Here is an 11,761-nt window from a genome sequence, read left to right on the forward strand (position 1 = left end):
GATTTTCAAAATTGACTCATTCAAAAATCAGAATTGTACTTATTATCAAAGTGCAACAAAGACAGAACTAAATATGAAATTCAAACTTTTAATGTTATTTGTAAATATATTTGTTTTGATCTTCCACATGTTACACATTTTAACATAAATAGAAAATACATTATCTGCACAATGAACTGCCTGTTAAATGATGTGTGATTCAATAAATAAATGAAAATATTTCACTAAATAGTACGAATTTCAAAATTGACTCTCAGTTAAAAATCAGCATTGTACTTATTATCAAAGTGCAACAAAGACAGAACAAAATATGAAATTCAAATAATAAAATAAATAAAATAGGATAAAACGATATGTTTTATTCAGAATGAAAAACTATATATATATAAAGTAAATAAAAAAGAATATAAATTATAAATAAAAATGATGAACTAGTATCTACTGACTCCATTAAGAAACATCTTAAGACGTTGTTATTTGTTCAGGCTTTTCCTTGATTTTCTGGAACTCCTGTTGTGTTAACAGTTTTATCTTGACCTTTAAAGTATATACTTTATTGAATATTGTTTTGATTGTTTAAGCGCTTGGTGACCCTGGTCTGGAAAAGTGCTATACAAATAAAAATTACTTACTTACTTACTTACTACTGTATATAGCACAATTTTCAAAATTGACTCTCAGTTAAGAATCAAAATTGTACTTATTATCAAAGTGCAACAAAGGCAGAACAAAATATGAAATTCAAATAATAAAATAAATAAAATAGGATAAAATTCAATGTATTATTCAGAATGAGAATATAAATAAAATGTAAAATATAAAATTGAGTGAATAAGAATATAAATTATATAAAATAAAAATGACGAACTAGTAAAATGATTTAGGTCATCCGAGGAAGAGGAGTCATAAAAAGCAAGTTCCCAATAAAACTATGAAGACAAATAGACGTGAAATGACGTAAAAAAAACAAACGGCTTTTATATCCATATACAGTATTATATTACCGGAACTGAAATATCTACTCAGGGACTGGGTCGGACCCTGAATAGTGTTGCACCACCAAAGGTAAACAACATGGCGGCTCTGGCTCTGTCTGAGGTAGATCTCGGTTCTCAATCGATCGGAATGTCTCCGCTCACGACATTCCAGCAGTTCGTCAACGACCGTCTGGCCGCTGCTGCCCGAGACATCTTCGGCATGTACGAGCTCACCGTGAGCGGCTTACAGGACGAGGTGGACCGGCAGCGTCAACTGCTGGATGTGGCGCTGAAACCTGCGCGTCAAGCGAGAGGTTTGTTTGTACAGTCGAGCAACAAAACGAGTCTAAACAAGTCATGTTGTATTCATTTTAGTTTCGTTTGTCCTCCACGATTGCTCTTCATTCATCAACGTCAACATACTTTGCGGTATTTTTTGCATTTATACTGTCATTTGTATCAAACAAGTCCTTACAAAAAAATTTCGTTTCATTCTTTTACATTATTGACGGTTTTTGGGAGATATTCAATCGAGATTATTTTAAATTTAACTTTTAACAATTTAATCTAGAGTTCAAGTGTTTTATACATTGCCAGCAGTGACTATTAAAAACTGTAAAAGGGAAAAAGGGGAAAAAGAGCATCTATTAATCCGACAGTATGTAGGTAAGTCATTTTTATTTGTATAGCGCTTTTCCAGACCAGGGTCACAAAGCGCTTAAGCAATCAAAACAATATTCAATAAAATATATACTGTACTTTAAAGATAAAACTGATAACACAACATGAGTTCCAGAAAATCAAGGAAAAGCCTGAACAAATAAAAACGTCTTATGTACTGGTTCACATCCCATTATCATCGCTAAGTGTACACAGAAACGTATTTGTTTAACACAGAGAGTTTATTTTATACAAATGTGTAAACAAAATTAAAGTAGTTGACAGATACAGATACTTTATTGTTCCCCTGGTGGAGAAATTTGTTTGTCGAGCAGCAATAACACATCCATTCATACAAATATCCATAAAAACCAATGAATACAATCAAAATAAATACATACAAGACATATAAATGCAAATAAATTAAATGAATTCAGAATATAAAATATGTTCTTTAAGCCGATCATTTTTGGAAGTTAAATGCAAGTAACATCAAATGAAAATCAATTAAACCAAAAATAAATATATATTCATACATCATTTATTTCAATAGTAATTCACATTTATATACACATTACATACATAATAGATGTATTCATAATGAGTATATGTGAATATATATATATATATGTGTATATATATATATATAAAGTATAATTATGTTTGGAGGATTGATTTAAAAAAAAAAAAAGGTTTAAATCCGCAAAATGACAGAAATCTGGGCCTTTTTGTGACATCTCTAGTCTTCTTCAAAAAATAAAGGCTTATAAATCTCTTTTTTAATATCCCTTCCAATCACCACATTAACCACTGCGATAAAATTGTTTCCTGCATCCTGTTTGAAACAGGATCAGAATTTCTAGTATTGCCATTATCAGGGCCAGGGTTCGACCAGTTTTCCACACTGTATTGAATGATCAGAAAATTTCTAACAAACATATTAAATACATTCCACAGATCTTAGCGATTCATGCTGTATAAGAAATATTTCTGTTACGTTCCGATCGGTGATATACTGAGGAACACCAGCAGTGTCATGTGACACAGTTTGTATTGGATTGCGTCGTCAAAAGTGAGGCTCGGCTCACCGGTGCCTCACTCTGTAGTTACATCTCATACCCAAATTCAACCCGTGATATTGTCCGTCTTGTATCGAAGCCTCGACGAAAAGAATTGCTCTGGAAAAATAAAACAAGTCTGTATTTTACACTTTGGCAGACGTTTAAACTATAAGCGAGCGATATAAACCGCAAGTACTCCCGGTAATATCACAAGCACTTTAATTAAAATGTATGTATGGTTGCCTATAAGAACATAATAACAGATTACTCTGAAAATAATCCCAACCCTTAGTCAACATGAGGCACAACCTCACCTGCATCCCCTGAACACACCTCAGTGTTTGCTAGAATATCTCATTAATTTTAGCAAGAAGCTAAAAGACAGACAGACAGACAGACATTTTTCTGTCCATCAGTGAAAATACATCCATCCAAACAAACATCCATAAATACCTGTAAAACAATCAAATAAATGCATAGAAAACATAAATAATAATTCAAAAGTTGCCAACAAAAAAGTGCATGTCAAGCATGAGAGAGAGATCTGTTGTGGCCCCTTATGGCAGAAAGAAAACAAAGGATGTCTTAAAACATTCCGTTGTGCAGTGCATGGAGAGGAGCTTGTTGCTGCAGTTAATCTTCTGAGCTGCCATAGTGTCACACAGAGAGCGTCAAGGGTTACATGATGTTTTATATGAATTTGGAATTTGTTTGTGTCCTTGCAGACTTCAACGCAGCCTTTGATCCGCCTCAGCAGCAGGAGTGGAGCTCCACTCTTCAATACCAGGAACCAGATCCTCCACACGTAGGAGGGGAAGAAGTAGAGAAGAAGGAGGACGTGTCCAAGCTGGCATTCAACATCGTCGGCGTTAGAAGTGAAGGGGAGGCCGCCCAGCCCTCGCAGCTTCCACACATTAAAGTGGAAGAAGATGACGGCGGAGAATCGGCCACTTGTTCGCTGTCGCACTCTGACCACCAGAGTTCTCTCTATTCTGAATCTGAAACATCCCATGTCGGAGACTGGGGAGGAATCGGTTATAACCTGCCTGATACAAACACATCTCCATTTAGTGACAATAGAGATGATGGAAAATCTCTGAACTGCTCGGAAATCGAAGGACCGCATGCCCACGACTCTGGGCTGACGCAAGACTTGGGAGATGGGAATAATTATTTTTCTTGCCCAGTTTGCGGGAAGGTGTTTACGAGTAAAGCACATTATGAGATTCACATGAGAATTCATACCGGGGAAAAACCTTTCTGCTGTACGAAGTGCGGAAAATGTTTTAACCAGAGAGAGAACATGAAGAGACACATGAGAACGCACACCGGGGAGAGACCGTTCAATTGTTCGGTGTGCGGCAAAAGTTTCACCGACAGCGGCGACTTGAGGAAGCACATGAGAATGCACGTGCCAGAGAAAAGCTTCGGCTGCTCGTTGTGCGGGAAACAGTTCAAACAGGCGCCACTACTGAAGGCTCATCTGAGAAGGCACACTGAAGAGAAGCGTTTTGAATGTCCCATGTGTGGAAAGTGTTTTCGGGAGCGGGGAAACATGAAGATTCACATGAGGACTCACACGGGTGAGAAACCTTTTAGCTGCTCAGAATGTGGGAAACAATTTACTCAGAAAAGTAATTTAAAGACTCACTTGAAAGTGCACTTGAGAAATGACAGCATGTTGTCGGCAGCTGGTTCATCAAATCTGTTTCTGGGACATATCGACGACTCACACTGTTACACGGATTCATAGAAAGCCATTCCTTTGATTGTTTTGTCAAATGTTTTTGTATCTGATGTCACTGAATTCAACAATTTAGTTGATATTTTTTCAAATTTACATAATTATTGTTTTTTAATCTCTCTTATCTTCCTTCCTTTAACAACGTTTACCTCTTGTATAGCTTTTCTCGCTATCCTCAGTATGGAGTTAAACATAAATGTGATCATTTCTTTTTCTTTTAACTAAAAACTGCCTTTTAATAATCATTAAATCTGACATTATAGTGTATTTAATTTTACAACGGAATCCATATGCAGCTATTCTCTGGCTGTATATCGAACAGAAATGTTTACCAGATTATATTTTAATGCATCAAAACACTCTACAAACTTCATCAACGTACTTTCCAGCAAGTATAAACAATAAGTATTTGTTTTCATCAGTTTGATACTCTTACTTGCAAAGTTTTGTTAATTTCTTTTAAGAAATCTGACCAAGATACAGAAACACTGGTTAAGGGAAGAAATTGCATTTTGACTTTACACATTTTAAATACAGTTTGGATATACATTAACTATTTTCATGTGTGTGTGTGTGTTTGGATAAATAAATAAACAAACGTTATCGTGTCTAACTTATTCTGCAACAACCTGGAATATTAACGCTATTTTTTTCAAATTATCAACTTTCTTTGAAGCTTCAGAAAACAACATTTTCAACATTTAGGCAACATTTATTTGCGTTCACATGATCCGCCTGATATTAAACTATGGTTTAAAGACATTATTGCCCGATTTCAGAGACCTTGACTGTCCACCCTTTTTTCAACTCTTTGAGGCTTCAGAAAACAACATTTAATAACATATAAATAAATGAATAAATAATTAAGGAGTTAAAGGGCTCGTTAACTCAATTAACATATTACAAAAATTGACTAGTATATTTATCGAAAGTGTACGTTATCGTACAAATTACTGTATAATTAATGTTTTCAAATATACTAATACTTGTTTAATATGCGTTTTACTATTTTATACACTTGTGAAATTCTATGAATAATGAAAAAAAGTGTATAAAATAATAGTTTTCAGTGTGGGATTGTTTTGGGCACTAAATGTAGGCAAAATTATATTTTAACAATACGATTATTTTCTGATCTCAATTTTGGGGATTTTTTTCTTTGGTGACGCGAATATCTCCGGCTTAAAACCTTTTTAACAAACCATATACGTGTGTGTTTTAATTACATTTGAAACCAATTGTCTGATAAGTTTAATTTACAAGGGTTTTTTGTGTTTCCTCTTGGTCGATTCTGCTCAATAGGTGAGCGGAACCATTGTTTTCAGCTGACGCGGCCGGACACTGAGAGTGCAACACATGCGGAAGTAAACAGAAAGATAGGGCTGCGGACCACAGGAGTTTCAGTTCTTATGTCGAGATCAAAAGTAAAACCTTTTTCTCGTACAAATCCATGGTCATGATGAAACAGCCGGAGTGGGACAGTAAAGGTTGGTTGAAGCGAAATTATTCTCCAAGTTCGACGTTACTTCAATTTGCGTGAGAATTGGGAAATTTAAGTAAAAAGAACCAATTACTGAATATACTTGTGTATATTTAATCAACTGTTACTCTTTTAAATTTGTTGCTTAAGTTGCGATAATTAAACATAAGTGTGTTAAAGAAATTAAGTTCCGGATATTTTAGGTCTTAAAAAAATGTAGAAAAACTGCCTTTAAGCTGTCATGTAAAAAATGACACTGTCTACATGACAGTTTATACGTTTTTTCCATAGACTGGCAATAACTTTGCCTGTCTCTGAGAGAGATAATGGAATTTATTAACATAGATACTTCGACTAATAGCTTGATCAAGCCTTTATGTAACCATTATCTTGAGTACGATTAGATTCTGCTTTGAGTTTGGTTTTGTTTGATTAAAAATTATTATACACTATACGTATACGCCATACTTAAATTAATGCTAAAAGATAATCAAAATATAAAGTATAAATTACTAGCTTCATCTAAAAGCTTCAACGTTTGAATACACATTCACAATCAACATTTCACTCAGACTGATTTACGCTGTTTCAAGACAAGCTTGTAACAGAATTAGAGAAATTATACCGGATTATTTAAACATCTGTTCGTCTGCCTTTTCACACCTGGGGCTAGAAGACAAAGGCATCCACCCACTGGAAGCTAGGAAGTTACTCTGCAGGTGATCGAGACATAGACAACTTGAAAGAACCATTTGCGCCGGGGAAATTTCCCTTAAATATAGCGATTTTTCTACAGTTCGAGACCGTCTCTCCCTGAGCTATCCGCGTCCGATCGATCGTAAAGCTTGTATTTTGTTTGACTTGAAGCGGCGAATAAACGACCCGTGACACTCTGCATTGACCATTTGCCTCCATAAAGCAAAGTATTAAAACCCGGAAGTGATGTCATGTTGGAGTGACGGAACGGACTCCAGTTTTGACCGTTTTAGTGTTGAAGTTAAAATTTAAATTGCGTTTTTTTATTGTTCTCTTTTTAATAATATTTATTGTTTGTTTTGCATTCAGAAGGTTATTATGAAAATTCTACATGTACTACCAATGATCGAGGAGACTCTAAGAATAGTGTGTTTGTTTGTTCGCAGGAGCAGATGTTACCGAGCCGCAGGTCCGGAGCACTAATCTGAACCGGGGGGAACCAGAACCTCCACACGTTAAAGAGGAAAATGAGGAGGAAGAAGTCTCCAGTGTCCATTTTGATTTTGTCGTGGTAAAGATTGGAGAAAATGAAGATGAACGAGAGGAAGGGCCTTCAGAAAGCAGCTCAAGTCAACATACAAAAGGAGATAGTGTAGAAAACTGTGCAGGCCACCTGTTAGAATCGCAATTTCACACTCAAAGACGGAGGACAAACTCACCTGGATATGATTCGGATGACAGTGGAGAATGGAGGAAATCCAGTAACATTCACTTGATTTCCAACTCTGTAGATCGTCAAGTAGAGTGTGTGATTGAGACAAGAGACGATGACAGATCGCTGACCTGTGCTGGATGTGGGAGGGAATGTTCCTCCCAGGAAGAGCTGACTCAGCACAAAGAATATTGCAAAGTAGCAAAAATATTTTCATGTTCGTTTTGTGGAAAAAGTTTCACGAGAAAAGGTGCATTAAAAGAGCACCTTATGATTCACACTGGAGAAAAACCGTTCTTCTGCTTGGAGTGTGGTAAAAGCTTCATTCACAGCGGTAAACTTAAGATCCACATGAGAACTCACACAGGAGAAAAACCCTTTTGCTGCTCGGATTGTGGAAAGTGTTTCACTGAGCGAGGGGATCTGAAGACTCACACCAGAATCCACACAGGAGAGAAACCCTTCTGCTGCTCGGAGTGCAGTAAATGTTTCAAGCAGAGTGTGCATCTCAAATCTCACATGAGAATTCACACGGGAGAGAAACCTTTTCGCTGCTCGGAATGTGAAAAATGTTACAGTCAGAGACAACATCTTAGCAGACACATGAGGAGTCACACGGGGGAGAAACCATTTCGCTGCGTGAAATGTGGTAAATGTTACATTCAAAAGGCAGACCTAGAGACTCACACAAGAATTCACACCGGAGAGAAACCGTTTGGTTGCTCAGTGTGTGGAAAGTGTTTCAAGCAAAGGGGTCACCTGAAGAGACACATGAGTCACCACAATGGACACACTGTGGGGAACGCTTTACTTCAGGAGAGTATATAAGAGGGAGTGTGGATGCTGTTGAGAAAATGTATGAACTGCAAAACTGCATGCTCTGGCAAATAAGGCCTTCACCATTTGTAATTCTCAGTGTTTAAACATTGATTTTATTGTTATTAAAAACTGCTCAAAACAATGATCCACTTCTTCCCTTGGAAATAAAATCCAAATCATCTTGTATATATTTTTTAAACCAACAGCGTATTTATTGCATACATGTGATAAAAACCACAAGCTTCAGTTTAACTTTTTTTTTTTAAGTTGTGTAATAGGTCAACATTTAGATTTGGTTCTCGAAATTCAGAGAAAAATAAGAAATTCATATCTAAAGTTTTCAATTTAAATAAAGTGAATATAAGTCTTTATTAAAGATCTAAGAATCTAAACTGTAGATTTTAGACAAGTTTACAAATTGAAATCAATGCAGGTGTGTTGGGTTTGCTTATGTAGTATCGAAGAATCAACACTTAAATCAAACAATGTGAATAAAAAACTGATCCACACACAGAGACAATAGACACCATTAAAACAATATAATTTATTTGTTGAATTTCAAGTATGGTAAAGTTAAAGGTAATTTGCTATAAAAAAAATAATTTTGGACCTTTACAAGAAAAGAAAACACACATTATACACATTGAGGTACATGCAATAAAGGGTTGGTTCGACATTTATGAGTGTCAGATTAAAAAACTGACTTATTGTTTAAACGATGATGAGAAATCAGATCTTGGTTCAAAGACACACTTTGTTTCTAATTACAATGAGAAAGAACCAGCAGTGTTTCCAGTTCTCTGTCTGAATCATTTCTGAGGCACAAAGAGTTTAGGTAACTGTTATATCTCCATACCAGTTCCACAAGCCCTAAATTATTTGACTCCAAAGGTTCCATACAAATACACACTTGGATAATTAGGACCCATATCCTGAACACATAAGATTAACACACAGAAAAAAAGTAACACCATGAACAAGATAGTAAATTACTGACGTAGATGTAACTTTGTCTGATGCCCTTGTTAATCAAACTGTTTATTTTAAAATACAAAAAAGGTTTTGTATTGTATCGTAAAATAAACAAAAGCATTGCATAAATCCTATGCACAATACCTTTTATTTTTTATTTTTTGTGTGAAGAAGAACATGTTTTTTCAAATCTGAGGGCAGTCTGAAACATTTACCACAATCTGAGCAACCATGTGGTTTCTCCCCTGTGTGGATCGTCATATGCGCTTTCACTGCATTCATCCTTAAAAAACCTTTGTGACAGATGGAGCAGGTGAAAGGTCTCACTCCTGTGTGCTCCGAGATGTGACCTTGTAACGACTCTTTTGTTTTGTAACTCTTGTAGCAAACAGAGCAAGTGTACGGTGTCTCTCCACTGTGTAAGAAAACATGGCGATTGTAGTCGTAACGCCGAGCAAAACCTTTGTTACAAACTGAGCATGTGAAGGCCCACTTCTCAGAGTGCAATCTCTGCATGTGGCGTCTCAGAATCAACGAAGATTTATACGATTTGTGGCAGACTGGACAATCGTGTTTTACTTCTGAGTGAGTTTCAAGGTGTTTTTTCACATCGCCTTTGAAACCAAATCTTTTGTCACACTTGGGGCAACTGAATGGTTTTTCTCCAGTGTGGATTCTCAGGTGAGTGGCAAGATTTGAGGAACTGCTTAAGGATTTGCCACAAAGAGGACACCTGCATCTTTTAGAAATCGGTTTCTTGTCAACACACTTGTGGTTTTTAACTTGTGTCAGCCAATGGAATTTTCTGTTGCAAATATTGCAGCTGTACCTTTTCTCTCCTGTGTGGATCGACATATGGTCTTTCAAACTATCCTCCCGTGCATATGACTTATCACAAACTGAGCAACTAAAGGGTTTCTCTCCCGTGTGGACCATCATGTGTTGAATCAGACGGCCTTTGTTTCTCCACGATTTCCCACATGTATTGCAAATATGTGCAGTTTTCTTTAGAGTCGCTTTGTCGGGCGATTTGTTCCAATCCACACTGTCGTCAGTGTCAGATTCTGAAGAAGTAGAAGGAGGAGGAGGAGGAGGAGGAGGAGGAGGAGGAGGAGGCCTCTTTTTAACAGCTCTATGTTTTTTGACGTGCCGAGTTGAGCTCCCGGCTGGATCCTCTTGTTTCTCATGAGGATCTTGGGAGCTCAACCTCAGCTTCATCCTTGTCTTCATCGTTTCCAGAGCTTGGATTCTTGACTGAGCTCCTCTTTCTCTTCCTCTTTTATACCGGGCTTCTTGCTCAGGAAGTTGAAGATCTGCAAGAAAATTGCTAATTAAAAACTTGATGTTACACAAGAAAGAAGATGAGATGGTGTGAGGGAGGAGGCTGCTAAATACCTTCCAAGGAAACATTTGTGCTGCAACTCACGACGAGAAAGATATTATAGTCATTCTTTTGTTTCATCAAATACACATCGCAAAATAGTAACCATGGATCTGGTCTCTCAACGCTATTAATAAAAATGTTTCTAAACAAAGAAATAAGGTAAGTAATGTCTACGTCTGGACAAACGCGCTGGATTCCTGGGGCAGGAAGATCATGCGTCACTCAGATTTATAGTTCACCGCACGACTGATACCAACTTGGAGAGGTTTACGGCTCAGCTGTACGGATGATTCGGCCATTTGGATGAAAAATGTCCCGAAATAAAGACCTGTAATCTGAATCTGAACTCTCCCTGACTGGCCTTGGAAAGCTGGTTATCCTCATCGTGTTCTTTTCTTATCTGCCAGAGAACGTACATGGCTGCACCTCAGTCTGCCTGATTCTCATTTGTGTTTCTCTACTCTTGGCTTTACTGATAACATTTTGTTTTACTCGTTTGCTGGATCAACGACAAATTATTCTCCTAAAACATCCCTTTAAACCTTGGTTTAGCTACAAGCGTTCACTACTCAATTTACCCTGTAAATAGAAATCTAGATTAGCTTTATTGAGTCAAATGTAAAATAAAAACAAATGTACTAAAGTTTGATGGATGTTTGTAAAGTTTAGTTTTTACTGTTTACTTGTAAAAAAAAAACTAAAAAAACAGCAACTACTGTGAATCTTAGATAAACTCATTTAAAGCAGCTATATGCTACTTGAAGTCGAGCGACGCCAGTGGACTGAACTGGTAGTGTTTAGCCCGACGGAAGACTACATTTCCCATGAGCACTCGCTAAAGATTTCAGCATTTCGACGAAACTTTAGTCTGATCGAACCTGAACCGTCTTAAATAGTGAATTGCCCTTTTTTTTTGTTTGTATTTTTTTTGTGTTGTTTTCATGACTTTATTTGTTTGTAGGGTATTATTCTAAATTTCGAAAAATATCAATAAGAAAAAATACTCACCGCTTTTGTGCTGCTCGGCGTGGATTTGAATTGTTTGGAGGGAGTTGTTTGGATCTTGTCTCGCGGCGTTTCCTCCAGTGTGTACCCGGAGTAGACTTCACTGGCCTCGAACAAAACTTCCTCACAAGACTTGTCGGTGTCGCCTCGTCTCCAAAAAACTAGTGACTGTGTCGAGTCATCCAGGAAAGACAATAAAAGAAAGTCTACGAAGCGTGTGTCGAGTCATCCAGGAAAGACAATAAAAGAAA

The 11,761-nt window shown here is 36.8% G+C and overlaps 2 protein-coding genes and 1 long non-coding RNA gene across 3 annotated transcripts; 2 read left to right on the forward strand and 1 right to left on the reverse strand.

Moving 5' to 3' along the window:
* Positions 1–1,082: 1,082 nt before the first annotated feature.
* On the forward strand, positions 1,083–5,214 carry LOC148065962 (uncharacterized). The gene is made up of 2 exons (XM_087808215.1): positions 1,083–1,291; positions 3,424–5,214. Exons 1-2 carry the CDS (start codon positions 1,126–1,128, stop codon positions 4,449–4,451), a joined length of 1,194 nt encoding a protein of 397 aa, XP_087664341.1. The 5' UTR covers positions 1,083–1,125; the 3' UTR covers positions 4,452–5,214.
* Positions 5,215–5,817: 603 nt separating this feature from the next.
* LOC148065963 (uncharacterized) lies at positions 5,818–8,579 on the forward strand. Its single transcript, XM_087808217.1, has 2 exons — positions 5,818–5,929; positions 7,065–8,579. Exons 1-2 carry the CDS (start codon positions 5,893–5,895, stop codon positions 8,156–8,158), a joined length of 1,131 nt encoding a protein of 376 aa, XP_087664343.1. The 5' UTR covers positions 5,818–5,892; the 3' UTR covers positions 8,159–8,579.
* Positions 8,580–8,678: 99 nt separating this feature from the next.
* Positions 8,679–11,744, reverse strand: LOC148065964 (uncharacterized). The gene is made up of 2 exons (XR_015713317.1): positions 11,514–11,744; positions 8,679–10,434 (listed from the first exon to the last, which is right to left on the reverse strand). It is a non-coding gene; the product is annotated as an uncharacterized LOC148065964 (long non-coding RNA).
* Between the last annotated feature and the right edge of the window lie 17 nt (positions 11,745–11,761).

Source organism: Callionymus lyra, chromosome 14, assembly GCF_982586985.1.
Source record: "Callionymus lyra chromosome 14, fCalLyr1.hap1.1, whole genome shotgun sequence".
In the NCBI taxonomy this organism is placed as follows: Eukaryota; Metazoa; Chordata; class Actinopteri; order Syngnathiformes; family Callionymidae; genus Callionymus; species Callionymus lyra.

Excerpts from the sequence above, each read along its gene's own strand:
- LOC148065962 (XM_087808215.1), top strand. The coding sequence starts at position 1,126 with ATGTCTCCGCTCACGACATTCCAGCAGTTCGTCAACGACCGTCTGGCC. Across the intron at positions 1,292-3,423 it reads ACCTGCGCGTCAAGCGAGAG|ACTTCAACGCAGCCTTTGAT; the intron begins GTTTGTTTGTAC and ends GTGTCCTTGCAG.
- LOC148065963 (XM_087808217.1), top strand. The coding sequence starts at position 5,893 with ATGGTCATGATGAAACAGCCGGAGTGGGACAGTAAAG. Across the intron at positions 5,930-7,064 it reads GCCGGAGTGGGACAGTAAAG|GAGCAGATGTTACCGAGCCG; the intron begins GTTGGTTGAAGC and ends GTTTGTTCGCAG.